General features: G+C 35.7%; 1 protein-coding gene and 1 pseudogene across 1 annotated transcript in view; both read left to right on the top strand.

Annotated features, from left to right (window-relative positions):
* The window catches only part of LOC133192071 (influenza virus NS1A-binding protein homolog A-like), a 204,720-nt gene that overhangs the window by 102,546 nt on the left and 77,190 nt on the right, over nucleotides 1-24,984 (top strand). The window contains exon 8 of the mRNA XM_061327915.1: nucleotides 4,097-4,339. Coding sequence (XP_061183899.1) covers nucleotides 4,097-4,339 — 243 coding nt within the window. The remainder of the gene's footprint in view (nucleotides 1-4,096; nucleotides 4,340-24,984) is intronic.
* On the top strand, nucleotides 8,786-13,118 carry LOC133192669 (uncharacterized; annotated as a pseudogene).

The following is a 24,984-nucleotide window of genomic DNA, read 5'->3' as shown; positions in this document are numbered from 1 at the left end:
AGGATATTTGCGTAAATGTGCGAAAACATTATCAATGAACAGAATTTAGTAGTAAATTGTATGTCTAAATTCAAAGATCGAAGATCGGACGCATGTTTTTTGTCCTGTCTGCCCTTCATTCTTGCTGTCTACGAAAAAAATTAATACATGTACAGTATCTGAATGAACTTTGAACTGTAGTTTAGATGAATATGTATTGATCACAAACATAAACTTGCATCATCTCAACATTTGTGTTTTACGAGGTGTGTACGGCAAACAACAATATTAGGTTATTGCTATACATCTTGCGATAATCTTCATCTCCATTTTAGTGCATGGATTTATCACAAAAAAAAAAAAAAAAACTAAAAGAGGATTTAAAACATAATTCAAAGTTTTACAAGTCACACTTTGTTCAGGAAGGAGGAATTTATCGGTGTTAATAAAAGAAAAACTAAAATATTTTGTGTGTGTGTTCATTTATTCATTATTGGCATAAAATATGATTGCAAGGTCTACTTCTTTCGCGATTGGCTGAGTGTGATTCGGAAACTTCCAGTACTGCCAAATACCAAATACATGTACGTGTATCCTGTGACCATCATCACCGGAGGAAAAACCTCCATTAGGGGAGAAAGAGATATTGAATATAAGGTACATTTAGAAAGTGCATATAGATTAAAACCCTTCGATGTAGTGACTTTTTTTTTCAGAGAGCCTTGTCTAGATTTTTTTTTATTGAAAAGCCGACCTCTACCCCATTTTTTGTTATTACATTGTGATCAAACCTGCCATTTTTTTTTCTGCCGGAAATGGGGTGGGAATAAAATCTAACCATTGCCCCCTGATTTAAGAAGCCCCCTGATTTAAGAATCGGGTTTCTGTGAAGCTGTTTAGTATTTCGTTTATAAAATGTTTCCTTGGTCTACACGGTTTGTCTGAAGTTTTAAGATTCAAGAAGAAAATTAAAAGAAATTAAATATTTCAACTGTGCTGCATGTGATTATTAAAATCGGGGTGGGGGTATCGGATTTGGATATCGATATAGACTCTCTAAGTACCGGTAATGGTCAACGTGAATCATCTGGTTGATTTATTTTTAATATATCGATCTGTTATTTCACGGGTTTTACTTAATTACAGAATAATTTAGGATATGGCTATAATGGATATAATTTAGGGGCTGGCAATATTTTGTCGATTCAAATCAAAGTTGAGAGAAAGAATCAAGCTTAATTTACTTTTTACTTCTCCTTGAAAAATCTGACAAACAAAAAAAAAAAATAATAATAATCTGAGAAAATTGGGGTTGGGGGTTGGGTTACATTCCTCCCTATTTGTCCCAGTGTATGCAAGACAGATTAGGGGACGACCATTTGATTCTGAAAGGGGGTGGCTGGAATTTTTTTCCGGGTCCAATTTATTTTTTATGTCGGTGAAGGACTATTTATTTTCATAGCATCAGTCAAAGACAAATTCTTTATTTTCTTGTCAGTCAAGAACGGATTATTTATTTCCAAGACCAACATTTTAGAGGACAGATTATTTATTACCCCCCCTCCCCTCACAATCAAATAGTCGTCCCCTTATTTGGTTCCAAAAGCCCCCCCCCCCCCCGGGTAGGATCAAAATGTATTGATAATTGACGATTAACGTTCTTTAAGCTTTCACTATAAATCATTTTTTTAAATGTTGATCTTTTTATTTAAAATCAACCGAAAGATACAAATAATTTTATTTTTTAACAGAATCTGCTCCCTGCATTATCATGCTCTTGTCATCATACTATATAGCTGCTCTTGACTGTGACGTCACATCGACTTGAAAACCCGAGATGTGCACACTAAATATGCACCTCTTAGCTGGGGTGAAACAAGTGGGCGGATCATGGATCTTCAAATTTTTGTAACCTGTTTTCTGTACTAAACACTGCTCGCTTTCGTCTCCTCTTCTGCTATTTGATTACCTAAGTAAAGGAAAACTTTAATCTAAAGGAATAAAGTTTGTGTGTTGTACTACGATGACAGAATACCTTATATTACATACAATGCCTATACGCCATTTTGCTACAGAAAGTTCGGGAAAACAGTGTACCTGTGACGTCGCACTTCGAAAAGTGACGTCGAACAGGAGTTGTCTGCAGTGTATTGGCAGTGATTACATCGTCGCATTTCTCTGGTTATTTGTTGGATTTAATCGTTGTTACGACTGTAAAAATACTTGTTAGTGTTTTCGGTTATCGTAATGAATATGCATTGGTATGTATTTTCGTTCTCTGCGAGTTATTTCTTTAGGATATCGGCTTGTGTAGTCTTCATTCATGGATACTTATAGAATGAAAGATACTTGGGATTTTAGCGCAGCGTGACAGTACAAATACTTCTACCGTGTTAATTACCGTTTAATTTGTACATCGCGTGGACTGATTAACAATACAAACCGAATACACATTTAACTACAGGATTTTTACCTATCTCAACTGGCGCATGCTCAAAGGGGTTAGTCGCCGCTCAGCGGCGACTAACCCCTTTAGGCATGCGCCAACTAACCCCATAAAATTTTCATCTAACCCCTGCCAATACAAGCAACCTTGTTTACAGAAATAAATAAACAAACACAACAATAAACAAACAAATAAATTAAAAAGGAAAAAACAATATTAGAAGAAATAAAAAATAAATTATTTATAGAGAGATAAACAAAATCTTTACCCCAATACTGTATTAGACACAAAATGCAGAGAATTAAGGCAACATTTTTTTTCTTTTGAGCTACAAGTACATGTAAGGAGACTTAGTTGCTTATTTTTTTCAATTCTCTATATTCCGAATGAAATAATTATTCTGAGTTAAAATAATACCCTGTTTGACCTAGATTTTCCAGATGAGTGACCAGGTTAAAGTTTTTGGAGCAGGTCCATTCCCAAGTAACTATAAGCCTTACCTTGACCAAACTTGCATGGATGATGCATCTAGGGATGGGCACTACCACACTTGCTTCGGATGCTGGATTCGACCTAGATTTTCCACGTGAGTGAATTTTAGCCATATTTTAACCAAATTAGCATGGATGATGTAGCTAGGGATGGTCACTTCCAGACTTGCTTTGGATTCTGAATCTTACCTACATTTTCCAGATGAGTGACCAGGATAATTTTTTTGGAGTAGCAATATAACATTATGGCCTGTTATGATTAAACTTGCATAGATGGTGCATCTAAGGATGAAAACTTCCAGACTTACTTTGGATGTTGGAACTGACCAAAATTTTCTTGATTAGTAAACAGGATAAATGTTTTTTGAACAGGTCTATTTCCAAGTAACTATAAGTCATACTTAAACCAAACTTGCATGGACATTGATCTTGGAATGTACACTAAATTAAAAAATATGTGAAATTTGCCTTACTTAAAGATAACATTCGTCGAGGTGAGCTTCGTAATCTTTGAATACCTATGTTTTTTTTTAATCTAATTCTTTTCCTAATAAGTTATTTTGTAAAACGAAAACACTTTCTCAAAGATTGAGTCCAAAAAATATTTTAAAATGACCCAGATTGACCTGTGCAGCATGTTTTCTTGTGTTGCATTTTGATACGTTAGCCCAACAAAGTGCACATATTTATAATAATTCACGCAAAATAATGAATAAATATGGTTTAATAACATGTTTCCATTCTATTTTGAGTATAATAGTTTGATTGTCTAGATTAAAATTCTTATTTACTGACAAATTTGAAGACAGATACTTTTTCTTAAATTTCAATATTTGGCATTTCGGCATATATACTGCTGAGAGGCAATAGCAGAAAAATAAGCATGTTGACATATAATTTTTCTTATGTCTATCTATTGCTGGGATATATGTCTATGTTATGAAAGCAAGCTTTTCAAGGTTGAGCCCATTTAGTGCCGAGTATAGAACTACCTTAAATCAATTTCTGTCCTATCTAACTTGTGAAGTCACAGCCAATGAAAATGTTTAAGGCTTTGAAGTCTGCATATATCCTTCTGGTTTAGAATATAGTTTAAGATTTTTTCGAGCAGATTTTGAGTTTAGGTGGAGATATTAGACATTACCAAATTTAGTCCTAAAATTCTTATTTCTCATGGCAGATAAATCATACCTGGCACTAGCTATGTTAAATGGTGTGATGGCAGCTATTTCTGTTCACTACCGAGCTCCATCTGCTCGAAGTGGCAGTACCAGTCCAGATGAACCAGACTCACCAGTTACTGGTTCAGTGACTCCCAACAAGTTCTTTGACAGTAGGTCCTCTCTCACACCCTTGGCAGTGATGAGTACAGCTCGCTGCGCATTTGGCTTGGAGGTTTTAGATAAGCAGCTAGTTGCATGTGGTAAGTAATCTCTAACTTTTATTAAGAGATACATTTTGTTCATAGCTCATCTGAGGTAAAAGTTCAAGGAAGCTTTCACATGATATAATGTAAATTTCAAATTATTCAAATCATGGCCCCTTGGAATAAGGCCAAGCCACAATAGGGGATCAAATTTATACATTGGAATATAATGGAACAAATCGTTAAAAATCTTCTTTTATAACAACTGGACCAGAAAAGATAAAGCTTATGTGAAAGTGTATGGACATAATGTAGATTCTAAATTGTTTGACTAAGGGTCCCCAGGGTAGGTAAGCCACAAAATTTTACATTGGGCTATGTCAGAAAAATTTCAAAAATTCTCTCAAGAACTGAACTAAAGCAAATAATTTGCCAACATTTTCAAGTTCATTTTTTAAATTGTACTCTGAATTCAGATTTTAAATCTTGATCAATTTTATGAAATGCATTTATACATGAAAAGAATTTTCTTCTCCATAACTGCAAAGCCATGTTAACTAGTTGCATCCCATGTTGCATGGATTCAGAGACCCCTTAAATTTAAGGTGGCTATAACATGGGGTCACAATATTTGATGGGAATATAAACAAGAAAAATCTCTTAAAAATCTTCTAAAAAACTACAGGTAAAACTACTCAAAGGAGTGTTGTGGCTCTTGGATCTCTTGTTCATGTATTTTTAGCAATTGAGTGATAAATAAATATAACATAGCAAGAAAAACTTTGATGTTCAAGTTCAAAGATAATTGTGAGTTTTTAGCTCACTTGAGCCAAATCAAGTGAGCTTTTCTGATCAAAGGGTGTCCGGCATCCGTCTGTTGTCTGTAGTCCGTAAACTTTTCACATTTTTGACTTCTTCTCAAGAACCACCGGGCCAATTTCAACCAAACTTGACACAAGGCATCCTTGGGTAAAGGGGATTTAAGTTTGTTCAGAGGAAGTGCCACACCCTCTTTCAAAGGAAGATAATAAAGAATTTGTGAAAATTTGGTGGCATCATTTAAAAAAACCACTGGGCAAGAAAAGATTAAACTTATGTAAAAGCTTCATTACATACTGTAGATTCAAAGAGCTAGGTTCATTTATGCATAAAATGGCCCTGTATATATACCAATTTATTGACTAAAACCCTATGTCCCATTTTCAACATCAATATAAAGTAAAGACTTAGTGCTTTCAGTTTGTACAACAAAATTTCCTGTATAGCCCAGGTTGTGTGAAATTGCAAAATTCTTGAATTTTGCAGAAAACAGGTGTATTTGAGAACCTTCAGCAAAGAATTAAGATATGAGCACACCCCTCGATCCAAAAATTAAAATATGTTTTGTAATCTTCATCAGCAGTTCTTTCAATATATATTTGCACATTGTGGATCAGAGGTTGTGCTATACAAGATATTGAAAAATAGCATCATCTTTTGGCCATTTTTGAAGAAATATTCAGGATATTTGAATAATGACGCAATTCCTGACGTCATTATGCATTAACTTGCAAGAAAATTACGTCATTTTTAGTAGATATTCAGTCACCAAGGGTCCAAGTGATATTTTATTGCCTTGTCGACTACAACAACGCAGTTTTTAATTTTTCAGAAATTCACAGGGCCAAAAAAGGCCCAAAGTGGCCCTTGCTCTTTGTTCACATCATGACCCCTGGGGGTAGGGCAGGGCCATAAGAGGGAGTCAAAGTTTTTCATAGGAATATATAGGAAATGTCTTTCAAAATCTTCTTCTCAAGAACAGCTAAGTCATTATTGGTCATATTAATACAAAAGTATCTTCAGGTAGTGTAGATTCAAGTTTGTTCAAACCATGACCCCCAGGGATAGGGCGGGGCCACAACAGTGGGTCAAAGTTTTACATAGGAATATATATAGGTGTAATGGTTAAGGGGCATTTGAGTAAAACGCATTGAAGACCTCAATTAATGGAATGACCTGACAACCCTTGGAATGAACTAGTCAAACCAAAGGGTATATATTTAAGGCAAAGCTTTGGGAAAGTCAGGCATTCAGAAGCTAGCTGAAGAAGTTGGGTGCTGAGTCAGCAATAAAGAAGTTAAAGTATTTTATTCCTTATAGCAACAGATTCAGTGAAATTGAATACATAACTAATGTGTAGGTGTTTATTACTAGGTATATTTAAACATCATTCCCATTTATTACTATTAGCATGTAAGGGTGGGATGTGTCCTAATTTATGACCTTGAATTTTGGTAAGGGTTATCTCCCTCTGTTTTTAGCTCTTCTGAGCCATATTAAAGGCTCAAAGAGCTAATGCTATGGCCATTTGTGCGATGTGTGTAAACTTTTTAGAATATGGGCCATAACTCAAGAACCCCTTGGCCAATTATTGTCAAATTTGTCACAGGGTATCCTTGGCCCAAGGGCTCCCGTTTATTCTAAAACGAGGGTTGTGACCCTTAAACAAGGGGAGATGCATGTAATTAGGTAAATAAAACCAAAAGTACTGGTTGCTAAAAAAAATTTCTTCTCAAGTACCACTGAGCAGATTATCGCCAAACTTACACAAAAGGATGAGGATATGTTGTAGATTAAAATTTGCATGGGGATTTACCCTGGGGCAAAGGGCGTGGTCTCAAGGTCACTTCAAAGTTGACCAAAAATTACATTTTATTAAAATGTTGATATTTTGCTTACTATAAGGACTAGGATCATCAAATCCTGTCAGTTGATGCATCTAAGGACCTCATATCATGTTGACTCAAAAGTGGGTCACAGTGACCTACTTTTTAAGGAAGTTGGTTCAGTTGATGTAACATGACGCCCTCAAATTTACCTCAAAATAAATTGTACTTTTGAGATATATTTTGTATCGGAAAAAAATGTTAAATATATGAATTATTTAAATTTAATAATGGTTTTTAAAATTGTTGCCTCGATATGCTACTTTTCATGCGATAAACTTGGATGGAATCAGAAATTCCGGAAAAAACCTACAAATTTTCTCATACAATTCAATATTTTACCAGGTGCGCATTGATTTACCAACTTGTTACTTTGCCAAAGAGTAAAACTCTGTATGAGCGACTTGCATGCCAAAAATTACGATGGTAAAATTCTGCGCACTATCTTACTTTTATAGAAATATAAGTTCAAATTTGGGAGTTGCTTCCCTTTCGTTGTCAACAAAATCAAATATGACGTCATCACAATGACATGCAGACAAGATAGTCAACGAGCATCTGAAATGTAGCGAGAGATCCAGAACTGTCACTGTCGTTTAGGTAAGTTTGAATCTCTAGAATTGCAGTGTCATGAAAACAAACTACATTTGTAACCCCCTCCTCCTGATTTTTCTTCGCATGCAGAGATGCGATCATGGTGATAACAAAGTCGTGTCTGCACAAACCATGCAGGTAGATTATGAATTCATTAATTAATGCCTTTTCGACACTTCCAAAGGTATAGCATCCATAAACGTTATGATGATTTCAAAAGTTATGATACACTGTCTTGTATAACGTGCATACGTCATGATGAAGTGCATGATTTTTCAGATCAATCGTTGATCATACACGTGAATGTTCTGTGAAAGCGGAGTGATGAGATATAGTTACATGACAATATTTAATCAAAGAAAGGCCGAAAATTAACCAGCATTACAACGTATTACGTTTCAAGGGACGTTTGTGACATAATTCTCACCGTATCAGAATTTGTTTTTCAGAATCAATCGTTTTTCTGAGTAATGGAGGGAAGGGGGGGGGGGGTAGAGGGTGCCTCCATTGACAAGCAAAAAAAAAATAATAAACTTAACAAAATGCTATTTCATGGGGAATCGGGGGGTGGGTTGGTGGGGGGTCAAATAGTCTTTTCGCAAAAATTGTTCAGTATAAGGATTTGCCAGAGTTCAACCTTAATGCAACAAAAACATGTTTATATAATGATATTTTTTGTAAGAAAAAATTTTGTTTATACATAACTAATTAGTTTTCATGTGTACATAATATTATCTCTCTCTCTATATATATTGTTGGTACTATTAACGAAGCATTGGTTCAACATTCATTGTATAAAGCCATGTAGTAGGGATTACATTCTAGTCTATGTAAAGTTGTGTACATCTAATTGAACTCGTAAAACAATCATTGTTTGACACTTTGATAAGGAGGCTATTCTTAGAAAAGATTATCTGTCGTAGGAACCAGTATTCCTTGACCATATTAGGTAATGCATTGCGTAATGGGCAGCAACATCTCTGGTGGTCAGTAGTCACGTGACCTCGAAAACCAATCCGCATCAAATTTCACTTACCATCACTATTCCTTTGTTTTATCTTAAGCTGGATGTACATGCTCTGTGTTTTTGTTTCGTTATTATTAGATGGATTAGATCTTTTATGGTGTACTGTTTTATTAGAAATCGTTGATCAACTATTTTAACTGAACTGATTGTTTTCCTGTGATAACTGTGACTTAAACTATGGCCGAACGCCGCAGCGCACGGGCAAGCTCATCCAGTGCCCCGTACGACCTAACAAGACCGGAGAACTGGACTGTGTCTAAGTTACGGGAGGAACTGACTAAGAACAATATATCCTTTCGTCAATCGGACAAAAAGAGTGTCTTGATCAAAAAAGCTAAAGAACTTCTCAGTGGCAGCGATAATGTTTCATCGGAGGATCGCCCTGTTGAATTGAGCTCGGGCTCGAGTTCCTCTTCAAACAACCAAGATGGCGGTAACAAAAACTTTGAAACACTTCTACAATCGATCTCAACACTTACTAATACAGTCACGAAGTTGCAGGAGGAGCTTAGGATTGTTTCCAACAAAGTGAATTCAAATCCCTCTACAATATCAGCTGCGGTGGGGAATCCAGTTCAGCCCCCGGCTCCAGAACGGACACAAACCGCGGACGAAGGATACACGCTACAATCAGCGCTACAGAGTCCAAGTCCATGGCAGAACAATGAGGGTAGGTCTGGTTTCCTACAAAAAACTAAGTTCGGTTACGCCGTAGAGTCATTGCCCTTCATAGAAACTGTGCCCCCTTCACTACGAAAGGCTATAATTGAAGGGAAAGATGTAAATTTGGCGCAGCTTTTGATTCCGACGACAAACGCCATCGCGATCAGAGAAAAAGAAGGGAAACACGCGGATGAGAAACCGGAGAAAGACCCCCGACTTCACAAAAACCTTTCAATTTCGGAATTTATATATGCTTTCGGCATTTATAAGAACATAATGTGCCAATCTTATCCTCAAAGAAGAGAAGAGTTAGACTTATATGAGAGAGACATTGTTGACATGTCCAATCGTTATGGTGGTAAAGGATTTTATGAGTACCATAAAACCTTTTCAGCCCGGGCAGCTGCTCATCTGAGATATTCCAACATTCCGGTAGACTGGTCGGTGAGGGATAATACCCTTTTCTGCAATATATTTGCAAACTTGCGACCCTCCGCATGTTATGTCTGTAGCAGTATCAATCATACTGCTGCTTTTTGTCCAATGTTTTTGATTAAGAACAATTCCGCAGGACCTACTCAAAAGAAGGGACGGGAGTCCGACAGCCAAGGTCGACCTCGAATAGTGTTCCAAGACAAGGAAATTTGTAACAATTTTAACTCTGCGAAAGGTTGTGTTAATGCGAGATGTGGAAACGCCCATGTCTGTTTACGCTGCCAGGGGGAACATACAGCTCAAAAGTGTAGTGACTCAAAAAACGGGCAATCACCCCGCTGGAGACATTAAGCGGGGTTAACCATAAGATATGTGTACCATCGACTATTAAAATATCTGTGCTGCGGGAGGAATTAAAACAATATCCAGATCAAGAGTTTGCAAACTTTCTTATTAAAGGATTAGAAGAAGGTTTTCATACGGGAATTTACCCCCTGCCAACCGAACCATTGGAATGTAAAAATCTTTTATCGGCAAAACAGGATCCTCTCACCATTAACCGTTTGATAGCTGAAGAACTGGAGAAAGGTTACCTTATTGGACCATATGACGAGGTACCTTTTGAAATTTACAGAATCAACCCCATAGGACTAGCTGAAAGTAAATATTCAAGAAAGAAACGTTTGATAGTAGATATGTCGGCACCACATAACAGTCTGGACCACCCAAGTTTAAATGATCTTATAAACAAAGAGGATTTTTCTCTCCAATATGTGACTATTGACCATGCGATTCAAATAATTCAATCAATGGGTAAAGGAAGCTGGCTCTGCAAAGCTGATATTATGGACGCCTTCAAACTCATTCTGATCCACCCTTCTTTGTGGCCATATCATGGCATTAAAAACAACAACAAGTATTATTTCTTCACAAGACTAGTCTTTGGTAGTCGGTCAAGCCCCAAAATATTCGACTATCTATCAACAGTGGTGTGCTGGATTTTGGAGAATAATTATGGGATTTCAAATATTCTTCATTTACTTGACGATTTCTTAACGATCGATCCGCCAGACTTTGAAGCAATGCGAACAATGGCCTTGATACACCACGTATTTGCTAGACTTGGTATTCCTTTATCAATTAAGAAGACAATGGGACCATGTACAGAACTTGAATACCTGGGCATTACCCTTGATACCGTAAGGATGGAGGCCAGGTTACCGGAAGAAAAACTAATCAGAATATCGGAATTAGTACAACAGTTCTCAAAACGGAAATCCCGCACAAAACGCGAACTTCTTAGTCTTCTAGGTCACCTAAACTTTGCCAGTCGTGTGGTTCTTCCGGGAAGATCATTTGTGTCATACCTGATCAAACTTTCATCCAAAGCTCGGGAATTACATCATCATGTCACTTTGAATTCGGAATGTAGACTTGACCTGCATATGTGGTCCAAATTCCTAAAGGGATGGAATGGTAGATCTTTTTTCATGGACAATGCTACTACTGATGCTGCTGATCTACATCTGTTCACAGATGCCACAGATACCGCTTTCGGAGGTTTTTTCAACAACCAGTGGTTTCAAGGCTATTTCCCAGAAGAACTGATCTCGGAGGACAAGTCTTTGTCAATGGCCTTATTTGAGCTGTACCCAATCGTTGTTGCATCCGTTCTTTGGGGGGCACAGTGGTCTGGTTTAAAAATTGTTTTCAATTGTGACAATGAAGCTACAGTGCATATTATTAATAAAGGTCGTTCAAAAATTCCCTTAATCATGAAGTTCATGCGAAAACTAACTCTTTGTTCAGCAACAAACAATTTTATTATCTATGCTCGTCATATAAGTGGAATTACAAACTGCATTGCTGATGCCTTGTCTCGATTTCAGATGGATCGTTTCCGTCGTCTTGCCCCACAAGCGGACCCTCTGCCGAAACTGTGCCCAGAATATTCGAACCTCATCTTGATCTAAAGAAGCATGCTGAACTTTTAGTTAATGCCTCCATTGAGCCTAGCACAGCAGCAACCTACAGAACGGGTTTAGAATGTTTTTTAAAATTTCTTGTTATGTCTCGCGTGTGTCTAGCTTTAGGTAAACTACCTGTCATAAATGAAGATATACTTGTATATTTTGTTACACATTGTCAACTTCATTTGAAATTAAGGCACGAAACAATCAAAACTTACCTCGCAGGTATACGTTTTTTCTACCTGAAAGAGGGCCAATGCCTTATGTTTAAAGACTTTGAGAGACTTCACTGTGTTCTGCGAGGTGTTAAAAAGCAACAATGCAATAGCATATCAAAAAGATTACCTATCACTTTCTCAATTTTGTTTCAAATATGTAATTGTCTTGACAAAGGTGTTTTTTCACCCTGGTTAGATCTCGTGTTGTATGTGTAAAATGGCTTTCTTTGGCTTTCTGAGATGTGGAGAATTTACCACAAATTTTCATAAGCAGAAAGATTATTTAACCATACATGATGTCACTTTTGCAGAAGATTGTTCTTTTTATACCTTGAAACTTAATTCCTCTAAAACAGATCCTTTTCGACAGGGGATTGATATAAAAGTGTTTGAAAATTCTCATTTAAAGCCAGTTAAAACTATGAAAATGTATCTGGAGGGTCGGTTAAATGTTTGCCACACACAAAACAATGCTGCTCTATTTGTTGATGATGAAAGTAATCCAATGTCTAGAAACTTTTTCCTACTTCATGTGAAACAAGTCCTATCTAGGTTAGGTTTTGATGATACTAGGTACTCGGGCCATTCCTTCAGAATTGGAGCGGCCACTACAGCAGCTGCTGTTGGTATTCAAGATCATTTAATTCAGTCACTAGGTCGCTGGAATTCAGACTGTTATGCAAGATATATTAGAATCAATCAAAATACTATTCAGTCTGCACAAACAAAAATGTGCTCATCTTAAGATTTTCTGTTCTTCATTTATCTTCTTGGGGGCATTCACTCACATCAATTCTTAATACCCACTTATAATATGATGTTCATTCATTTTGGCCTGTTTACCCCCAATTCAGATAAATTTTTCTGCATTATTTAATTAATTAAATACATATAGCTACCCGCTGGTGTCAACCCGGGTCATTTCATGTAAATCTGATGGTGTCAACCCAGGTATCTCAAAAAATTTAAACCTGATGGTGTCAACCCAGGTTCCATTCATTAAAACCCGATGGTGTCAACCCGGGTACCCTTACTCACAACCTGATGGTGTCAACCCAGGTTTCTATGGTTACAGTGGAACAATTTCCTGATGGTGTCAACCCAGGAATTTGTTTTGACTTTATATGTGAGTAGCCCCCGAGAAGGCCAAATTTATGTGGTACATGTATAAAACAAGATGGATGTATGATTTTTATTATTATTTTTGTATAAATTTTTTAGCTTATTGAGTGATTGTGAACATTGTAGTTTCATGTTTTGATTTGTGTTAATAAATGTTGAAATTTCAATTGCTCTTACTATTTGTATAAAATGATATTTTTTTGTAAGAAAAAATTTTGTTTATACATAACTAATTAGTTTTCATGTGTACATAATATTATCTCTCTCTCTATATATATTGTTGGTACTATTAACGAAGCATTGGTTCAACATTCATTGTATAAAGCCATGTAGTAGGGATTACATTCTAGTCTATGTAAAGTTGTGTACATCTAATTGAACTCGTAAAACAATCATTGTTTGACACTTTGATAAGGAGGCTATTCTTAGAAAAGATTATCTGTCGTAGGAACCAGTATTCCTTGACCATATTAGGTAATGCATTGCGTAATGGGCAGCAACATCTCTGGTGGTCAGTAGTCACGTGACCTCGAAAACCAATCCGCATCAAATTTCACTTACCATCACTATTCCTTTGTTTTATCTTAAGCTGGATGTACATGCTCTGTGTTTTTGTTTCGTTATCCCACCCACCTTCCCCATACTTCACCTTTTCATAATGCTAAAGAAAAAGTTTATTACAAATGCCATCGTTGGGGCTCTCACAATAGTTTGTATTGTCGCCTGTTTACCCCCAATTCAGATAAATTTTTCTGCATTATTTAATTAATTAAATACATATAGCTACCCGCTGGTGTCAACCCGGGTCATTTCATGTAAATCTGATGGTGTCAACCCAGGTATCTCAAAAAATTTAAACCTGATGGTGTCAACCCAGGTTCCATTCATTAAAACCCGATGGTGTCAACCCGGGTACCCTTACTCACAACCTGATGGTGTCAACCCAGGTTTCTATGGTTACAGTGGAACAATTTCCTGATGGTGTCAACCCAGGAATTTTTTTTGACTTTATATGTGAGTAGCCCCCGAGAAGGCCAAATTTATGTGGTACATGTATAAAACAAGATGGATGTATGATTTTTATTATTATTTTTGTATAAATTTTTTAGCTTATTGAGTGATTGTGAACATTGTAGTTTCATGTTTTGATTTGTGTTAATAAATGTTGAAATTTCAATTGCTCTTACTATTTGTATAAATACATAGAGAGAGAGGAATGGGCGAGAAGTATTCACCGGGCAGGTCCAATTTGTGTGTTGGAGAAGGGGTAGGGGCTCATGGTATAGATTTTGGAGAAATTGATGAAGTTTTCATAGTCATTAAAAGAGACAGATGAAGTTTTTTATTTATGAACATTTTTATCAATAATTTGAGTATAAAGGCTGTTAACATGTCTTTGAGACCTATATTATACCAATAAATACATATTTCTTTCATTTTAACAGACACTCAACATAGGAATTGGTAGACAATAAATCACTTGAAATAACATAATTTGTCTTTTAAAAAAAATTATATAAAAAAAGCATATAAATGCACAAACTTGCACATCATTTTTTAATCAAAGCTGTAAAATCTGGCAGAAAATAAGCTTATAAAAGGCGGCTGAACCACCACCACCCTCCCACCCCCCCTCTCCGTGGATTTTTTTTCTTGCGGTTTTTGTAAATATTTTAATTTAGTCTACATAATATCTGGACTGTTTCCAAAAAAAAAATCTTGCACAGAAAGTCAGAACCCCCTACCCCTACCCCCACCCCATGAAATATGATTAGACGGTCACCCCACCCACCCACTTTTTTTTACTTGTCAAAACATTAAAAATCCCCCCTTTCTGAAAATTCTAGATCCGCCACTGCTTTTAGTCCTATTCAGACAGAAATTTTTATGGGATTATATGTTTATATTTCACAGCTTTAATATAATATGATTGTCAGCATTTGCTTGTATTTTGAATACAAATGTGTAGAACATTTATTCACACTTTTGATGAGTCGTGATTTCATGTTTTCATTTTATTTTCAGAGCGAGATGGGTTAATTGCCCCATGTGGCACATATCAAGTCAATGCGGGAGAACACTTTGGGAAAGGATGTTATATGGACTCATTGGTTTTTAAAGAAGACCAATGAACCTTGATCAGAGTCATGATCAGAAGTAGGCATATTATCTCCTCAAAGTTTCACCTTTGGATACAAGTGATCGGCTGATATATTGTAAATGTCGTGCAAGAGTATAGTAGAATGTGTGCCCACATAGCTGCTTCAGTACAGTTTCTTGGTCTTGGACACCATATGGGGCAGGTTCATTGACAATACAGCATTTATTCAAGATGCATTTGACAAATATGAATCAGATACTGTTTAGAAGAAAAGCAGTGACCTGCTCTTATATACTACATATATACAAGCAACATTATGTAAATAAGCTATTGACATTTCTGAAACTATTTTATTAATAAAAAAGATTCTGCTCTCTTATTTGTAAAAACATGTATATTATAAAAACTCGAATCGGGTTATTTTTTTTTAAATGCTGGTTTATATGAATCCCTTCTGTGAGTTTAATGTCGAGTGCTGTAATAGCCCCTCCATGTGTATTTTATTTCTTAATCTAAAGATTAAAATAAATACAGTGAAATATTTTGCCAAATTATTTAATTTTTGAATGAATAAATCATATTTTTGATCATTTGTTTCTAAGCTGTTGAATTAAAACTTTGTGTAATGATCAACAGGCTAGTAGGGGCTGAATTCCGTGCGTTGATCTTAATATTCAAGTTTGACCCCCCCCCCCCCCCCCCCCCCCCCCCGGTCAATTTTCCACCCAGGATCGAGAAATTCGACTTCAGCGTCCAAAAAAAATATTTTAGATTAAATTTCCTCTTTCTGTTAATATCTGTGTTGAATTGTGAAATCATTGGATTAAATAACTAGATATTTGTAACTAACTTTGCCTGTCGGTATCTATTGCAGATACATGTACTTGTGGTGGTGTTTTTTTTTTATAGATCTAAAACACACAATATTGAATATGTTTTATCTTCAAAAATAACAACAACAACAAATGAATTGCTTATTATCACTTGTTTACTCCTTTTTTTCAGTGAGTATCACACATTGTATTTTTTAAAATCCCACAATAATTATTGTGATGTGTAAATGGATTCTGAATAAAAGTAATGAGGACACATAATTTGAATTCAATGTAAAAAAAAAAAGTGTAAAACTTTGGGGGGTGGGTTGATTACGTTTGAATATACATGTATGTGTGACAGGAGTGATGTAGCTTTTTTTAAATCCCATTACCTTGGAATTAAAAAGAAAATTTGTTTGATGAAAATCATATTAAATAAAAATGATTCCATCCTTCAATTATGAAGAATATATAGTTGCTGTTGGAGAAGTCTTGACTACTTTAACCTTAAGTTTATTATTTGACAGCAAATACTATCGCACAGTAATTCCATCTAAAGTGCTCAGTTGCAACTTGCAACACCAACATCTTTAAGAACTCAATCATGCCAGCTACTATAAGACTGGAATAATTTACTAACACATATTATCAACTGTAAAATTATAGAAAAGTTGCAGTTGCGACCAAAGGTGACTAGAACTGGGGGGGGGGGGCACTTTTTTGTGTATAGTATTTTGCTTTTATTAGTAAAATATTTTGCTTTAGATGCTGATCCCCCCCACCTTTTTTTTTCTGTAAGGTCCCACAGAGGCAAATTCCAGGACTTGGACGGTTTTATTTTTGTGCTTGTCAGATTTCTCTGGGAAGTGCCCCCCCCCCCCTTCAATTTAAAACTGTTATTACGGGCCTGATTCTCGATAAATATTGCTCATTGGTGAGCTAATTTCCAGTTTTTATTCAGATATATATTTCCGATGATTTAGAACTTCTTGAAAAACTGCTGATTTTTTAACTAAATGCCTTAATAAATCTAAGAGTGGTCAATTATTTATTTGCTACTAGCACTGGAGTTCATGCACTTTTTTGTGTATAGTATTTTGCTTTTATTAGTAAAATATTTTGCTTTAGATGCTGATCCCCCCACCTTTTTGTTTCTGTAAGGTCCCGCAGAGGCAAATTCCAGGACTTGGACGGTTTTATTTTTTTGCTTGTCAGATTTCTCTGGGAAGTGCCCCCCCCCCCCTTTCAATTTAAAACTGTTATTACGGGCCTGATTCTCGATAAATATTGCTCATTGGTGAGCTAATTTCCAGTTTTTATTCAGATATATATTTCCGATGATTTAGAACTTCTTGAAAACCTGCTGATTTTTTAACTAAATGCCTAAATAAACCTAAGAGTGGTCAATTATTTATTTGCTACTAGCACTGGAGTTCATGCATTTGCCTGCAAAGAACACAAAAACATCCGCAGATGGTATAAGACTGTGTTAGAATTTGACAATTAATCATAGAAAATATGCTTCCTCAACCCCCAAACAAACAATTGAAATTATAGGGAATAATAATTTATTATTTTATTAATGCATGTTTCGAACAATCCTCCAAAAGACATTTATGTCTGTGACCTAAACACACAACCACCTACTGGAAATATCGAAATACGCTATCACTGCAGATCGTCTGAAAAACATTGCCTGTCACTTTAATGTAGTCTAGTACTATTCATATCTTACTAAAACAAATTGTGTGTGTGAGATGGATCCTTGGTCTGGATATGGAAAAATAAAGGGGGAATTCGAATGTGCTCAGAATGAATCGAAATTCCCGAATTTAAATGGGGGTTCTCGAAGGGGATGAAATGTGACATTGCTTTCTAAAGACACTGTGATGTTATCATCCGAACACAACATAAACCCCCATATTTGGTTTATTTGAGCTTATATATCCATTTGAAATTTGTTATAGATATTGACGCAAAATGTAGGAAAGTGTAGTGAACATTTTAGACCGTGGTGTTGATTATTTCTCAAAGTAGACAACTTTTCTGCTATTTTTACCTGAGAAACCTCATATATGTAGACTGCATAGCGCATTAATAATTAGAGAAATGTAAACATTTATTTCACATAAAGCTCAACTACAAAGTCTTCTACATGCTACATATACAAAAATACATGTATATACAAGAGAGTTTGAAGTGATATGAACATACTTTTTTTTCTTTAAGATGGCTTAAAATTTAGTAACACTGTTTTCAGTTGCATTTCTTCATGATAACGTTATCAGTGTCATAACGTCGTAAATAGGCGACATCAATAAGAAAACTATGCTACATTCAACAAATATGGTTTGGAGTGAATATACGAGGGGCATTTCAAAAGTTCTGGCAACTGGTATATAAAATTTTAACTACGTTACGGATTAAAATGACTCTGATACCACTGTAAAGCTTAGGCAAATATGCATTAGTAGTGACGTCATTTTACATTCAAAATGACGTATAGGTCTGCTAAAATGGCGTCATAATTAGGTATACTCTGTATACTGGGCGTAAAAATGACTGATAAGGAGAACAATTTTTTTGTTGAGCAAAGAGCGTATTGCAAAATTCACTCATTGCTTGGCTTTATGGCAACAGAAATAAAAACCGATTTAGATGTAGTATATAGAGAGCATGCTCTTTCATATCGAGCAATAGCAAGATGGGTAGTTCAATTTAAAGAGGGTAGAAAATCAATTGAAGATGACCCCCGTTCGGGGCGTCTAGTTTGTGCATATGGCGAAAAAGAAATCGTGGCTGTTCAAAATACGATAGCTGATGATGCTAGATATACAGTTGAGGAAATAGCAGACTTAATTAACATTAAATCGTCAGCAGTTTTTCGTATTTTAAAGGAAAACCTAAAGCTTAGGAAAGTCTGTGCTAGATGGGTGCCGCATTTTCTCTCGAAAGAGCAAAAGCGCATCCGGGTAGAAATGGCTTCACAGTTACTAACAATTTATGAAGATTGTGACCAAAGGCGAATAAATGAGATTGTAACTGGTGATGAAACATGGATATATTTTTTTGAACCGGAAACTAAGCTCAATAATAAAGTTTGGATCAGTGAAAATGATACAAGGCCTCAAATTGCATGCAGAAACCGGTCTGTCCGGAGAGTAATGTACGCCTTATTTTTTTATTCTAAAGGCCCTGTTGCTCAAGTTCCGGTTCCAGAACACAGCAGTGTTACTGGTCAATTTTATGCAGAGAATGTCTTGTCTCAGGTTGTAGAGCACTATAAAACGACCCGACCAACAACCAGTACTAGAGGAATAAAGCTCCTCCATGACAACGCATCTGCCCATAGATCAGAGGTACATGTAGTAACCAAATATTTAAAGGAAAATGGCATCCACCCTACAGTCCTGACCTAGCTCCATGCGATTTCTGGTTGAATGCTGTTATTAAAGAAGCCCTCTGAGGACGGCGATTTGAAAGTCGTCATGCAACCGGAAGTGCCGTATTCCAGTGTATGAAGCGTATACCGAAAGAGGACTATAGGGCAGCATTTTCCACGTGGATTTCAAGACTGAAAAAGTGTGTCCAGGTCAACGGAGACTATCTTGAGGGATTGATATAATTTAATTTATGATAATGATGCTCATTAATTTACTGCACACCAGTTGCCAGAACTTTTGAAATGCCCCTCGTATATCCGACAGAAATAATTTTAGTAAATTTTCATTCTACACATTCCTAAGTTAAAAATATACAGTAATCAGCTTATTTGAAAGAGGGCCGATTTTTAAAGGAACTGAACCTTGTTCTTTTGCGTCAATTCTTTTTCAAAATGATTTAGAGGTATATTTTGAACAATTTAAGGCAGTTTGTTCTACCTATTCCCACTTTTTGAAAATCAGGTAGAAGAAGGTAAGATTTTATGTGGGAATAGGTGGAATTTTTGTGTAAACAAATAATTAACTATATAAACATATAATTACAGTTTAAATGATTATTGCACACCTGTTGGAATAGAGGACAGGTAAATTTGCTTTTTAAAATTTATTTACATGTAAATCAGACTTTTTACTAATATTTGAAAGAAAAAAAAGGGAGATTTTTAAGTGAATTAATCAAAAATCTATTTATAGTATTTTCTAAAATTCAGCTATTTAAATTCAATTTTTTCATAAATCTATTTAATGTTTAAAAAAATCAAGATATTAAAGTGTTTTAATCACTTTTTTATTTTCTAAAAAAAATTAAATTGAAATGTATAATTTTTTCATAAATCTATTTATTTGCTGTTTTAAAATGTACAAAATACAGGTAAATCTAAGATGGGATGTAATTAGTCTAATTACTATAAAAACAAATTAACTGGTATCTAAACATCTATTGTTATTTGCAAGTGGGAACAGGTGGAATTGAGATTTTTAAAAAGTGGGAATAGGTAGAAGACACCTTTAAGGCTTATGATCATCAAACTTTGTCAGTTGATGTATCTTGGGTCCGTGGAGTACATCAACTATAAAGTAGGTCACCTTGACCTACTTTTTGAATTTTATGGCTAATCTTTTTCAAAACAATAAAAGTCATTAATTCAAATACTGAGAGGTTCAGAATCATTAAATCTTGTAAGATGATGCATCTTGGGGCCATAAAACATATTTATTAAAAAGTAGATCACAATGACCTACTTTTTCAACTTTACAGGCATTCGATTTCAAAGCATCTTAGAGGCATATTTTGGACATTTTAAGGCCTATGATCATAAACTTTGTAAGTTGATGTATCTTGCGTCTTCGAAAAACGTCAACTGAAAAGTAAGTCACCGTGACCTACTTTTCAATTTATATGATTATAATTAAATATTTCGGGTACTACTTGGCTTAGAATCATCAAACTTTGTCAGTTGATGCATCTTGGGTCTTCGGAGTAGGTCGACTGAAGAGTAGGTCACCGTGACCTACTTTTGAAATTTTATATTTTAGGTATTAAGTGGCTTAGAATCATCAAACTTAGTTGATGCATCTTGGGTCCTTAGAGAATGACAAGTGATAAGTAGGTCACCATGACCTACTCTCAGGTACTTATTGGCTTAGAATCACCTTGGGTTCTCAGAGTGTTTCATCTAAAGTGTAGGTCATGATGACCTACCTTTGGAATTTCAAGGCTTTTTCTAAATATACAAGATACTTTGAGGCTTCAAATAGAAGTGATAGGTTGTACACTTTATCAGAGGAGCAATTCAAGGCCCTTGGGCCTCTTGTTAATTAGGGCCCACAAGGATTTGTGGGTGCCACATAGTGATCACCCTGTCTGTCTGTTCCTCTGTCTGTCTGTCTGTCTCTCATTTTTCCATCCACAAATTTTCTGTTTTTTTACTAATAACTTTTTTTATGGTTGACCAATTAAGTTCAAATTTTGTATGTTGGTTTAAAAGGCAGTAAGACATATCATGATGCCAAGTTTGGTTCTCTGTGTCATCCGGTTTGGAGCTGAGGTAGTGGAGTAGATTCCTTAACTTTACATTAGAGAATGAATACCAGGGCAAAGAGAAATAACTGCTGAGAATGTTCCTATTGAAAACTATGAAAGCTGCAATGAGTCCCTTGGGATTAATTAACTTTCCTCTTGAAGAAAATCCTAAACATCTTCTTAATCTGTCACATTGAGATAAATTAACACCTCTGTCTGCAAATGAAGTTTGTTTTGTAGTTAAGGTTAATTCTGAATAATTATGCCCCCGGATGGAAAGATCCCGGGGGTGTATTGTTTTTGTCCTGTCTGTCTGTTTGTCTGTTTATCTGTCTGTCTGTTGTCAACTTTAACCTTGCCCATAACTTGGAGCTATTGGTTGGAGCTATGACTTTCATATTTCACATGTGTATTCCTTGTGACAAGACCTTTCCTTGAGTACCATCATATTTGACCTTTTGACCTTGACCTTGGAGTTTGACCCACTTTTGCAAAATTTTATGTGACTTTAACCTTGGCCATAACTTCTGAACAGTTGGTGCTTGGGGTTTCAAACTTCACATGTGTATTCCTTGTGACAAGGTCTTCCTTTGGATACCAACAACTTTGACCTTTTGACCTAGACCTAGACCTTGGAGTTTGACTTACTTTTGAAAAACTTTAACCTTGGCCATAACTTTTGAACAGTTGGTGCTTGGGGTTTCAATCTTCACGTGTATTCCTTGTGACAAGACCTTCCTCTGGATATCAACCTCTTTGACTCTTTGACCTTGACCTACTTTTGAAAAACTTTAACCTTGGCAGTAACTTTTGAACGGTTAGAGCTAGGGCTTTCATACTTCACATATGTAATCCTTGTGACAAGACCTTCCTTTGGATACCAACCACTTTGACCTTTTGACCTTGACCTATGTGTTTGACCTACTTTTGAAAAACTTTAACCTTGGCCATAACTTTTGAATGGTGGATGCTTGGGCTTTCATACTTCACATATGTAATCCTTGTGACATCACCTTCCTTTGGATACCAACCACTTTGACCATTGGACCTTGACATAGGAGTTTGACCTACTTTTGAAAAACTTTAACCTTGGCCATAATTTTTGAATGGTTGGTGCTAGGGCTTTCATACTTCTTTTTTTTTAAAGAAAACTTTCTTTACTTCATTCAATAAAACAACTGGTCTGCTTCTATGCATTTTATGACAGATACAAATTATGTGTGAAATCGTATGTTCAATCTAAAAATAGAACCAAGGTGCAAAGTTGACAATATACTATTTACATGCCACATAGTCATTTATTCTTACTTCCAGTTGATAGTAATTATAGTATAAACCACTCACAGCTTCAATAAAACAACTGCACTTCCAGACAAAACCCTTTTCTATTTCACCAGAATTTCCTCTATTGCTGTAATATCTAATATACGGTACCATTGAGCATGTGAGTACCCTTGGATTTGGACACATTGGTTTTGGCATGGGACTCATTGTTGTCAGTAAGAGGGGTCCTTTGGACCCATGATAACCATTTTCAAAATGAATCACTGGGCTCAAATGAGCTTTTCTGATCTCACTTTTTCCAGCATTCGTCTAGCTGTCTGTCTGTCCATCTTTCCATCTGTAAACTTTTCACATTTTGGACTCAAGAACCACTAGGCCAATTTGAACCAAAACTTGCCACAAAGTATCCTTGGGTAAAGGGGATTCAAATTTGTTCAAATGAAGGGCCACGTCCTCTTCCAAGGGGAGATATTTACAAATTAGTGAAAAATTAATGGCATCATTTAAAAATCTTCTCCTCAAGAACCACTGGGCAGGAAAGATGAAACTTATGTTGAAACATCCTAAGGCAGTGTAGATTCAAATTTGTTCAAACCCTACCCCCGGGGGTAGGGTGGGGCCACAATGGACGATCAAAGGAATATAGGAAAAATCTTTTAAAATCTTCTCAAGAACAGCAAAGCCATGATTGGTCATATTTATATGGAAGCATCCTCAGGTAGTACAAAAGGCCGTGACTGACCCAAGTCAATAAAAAAATAGGTAGCAACTGTTCCTTTGTTAGGCGCTCAGCACTTTGAAGTGAAAGTTGCGGGTCCTTTGGATGAGACCTTAAAAACTGAGGCCCCGTGTCACAGCAGGCATTGGCACGATAAAGATCCCTCACTGCTCAATGGCCCTAAGTTCCGAGTAAAGGTCTAAATTTGAAGCCCTTCACGGTTATATGGTGATATATTTTGAAATGCAAGTTTTCAAATTATTGATGAACTGTAAAAATTTTGAATGGTGAATCTGACTTCAATATTGCACAGGACATTGTTGAAAAGGACATAAGCATGACAAAAACATGTCATATTTACATTTCTCGAGTACGGGAAAAACCAATTATGACATCACACATAAGCTAAATAAGCATTAAGATATACCTACATAAGATTTCAGTTATCAGCTATGCAAAAATAATTTTTGTGTTCCCCGTTTTGCAAAATGTTTCAACATATACTGATTATGACCTGTTTTTACATAATAATAATACCACCCCTGTATTCACCAAGTATTAACTTGCTGTACTAACAGATCGTGTATGACGTCACCGACTTGCTGGACACGCAGTTTAGGGAAACAGAGGAGTGGATCAATCTTTTTCATAATTTGTTGATGTTTACAAGAATGTTCATTATTTTTTTTTATATAATAATTAAAGTAAAAAAGTTGTCAAAAATTTGTACAAGAACTGATGCTTAACATGTTTTGCACTTATATAAACGGAGACTATGATGTAAATAAACAGAGTCATGTGACCATGTGTCCTTCATCCCCATTATTTAACAGGTAGTGGGATAATAACCTCATTCTATCATTGCTGAAAAAGTTCTTATTGTAAACTTAGAAGAAAAGGGTGAGAGAGCAGTACAATTAATACCCTGAGATGAATTATCTTGTCTGCTGCAGAAAATTTAGAGGCTTATATTTATTTGTCACTTTAAGATTAATTAACACCTTTGTCTGCAACTGATCTTTGTTTTGAAGTTAAGGTCAAGCCTGGGTTATTTCTGCATTCACTGAAGGCTGCCATTTTATAAATTTATCTAAATATTAGGGATGGCAATTTGTAGTTAACCGGTTACTCGGTCGGAACATTGGTAATCGGTTAGTCAGAAAAAAATTAATAAATGTGTATATTTGAATACAATATCCTGAAAATTCAATTTCAAAATACAAATAACATTTTCTGAAATGTTAGCATGTTCACCTATCTATTTAAGCTGATTCGGAGATAATTAAGGCTCTCCAGGTTGACATCCTGGGGGTAATTGGTCACTTTTCGAGTCGTTAATTTCTGTTTAAACACATGTCGTTACACACCTGTTCTCTGTTTCTTTAATGATTTTAATTAAATGATCATTGACTGCTGTGAACTGATTATAATGTGTACCTTACCTCTTCTATCCTTTGCAGTTACCTATCAAATTATATTCTAAAACAAACATCGTAAGATAAGCGATAATTCAGACTAAATTTTGATTATGGTGACAATGCAGAAAGAACTTCTGTGACATCTTTTCTAAAAATATTTTAATGC

This window comes from Saccostrea echinata, unplaced genomic scaffold, assembly GCF_033153115.1.
Source record: "Saccostrea echinata isolate AGI-Se365-2 ecotype Australia unplaced genomic scaffold, CSIRO_AGI_Sech_v1 ptg000025l, whole genome shotgun sequence".
Taxonomy (NCBI): Eukaryota; Metazoa; Mollusca; class Bivalvia; order Ostreida; family Ostreidae; genus Saccostrea; species Saccostrea echinata.
Note: the sequence above shows the minus strand (reverse complement) of the source record. Positions and strands in the feature narration are given on the sequence as shown.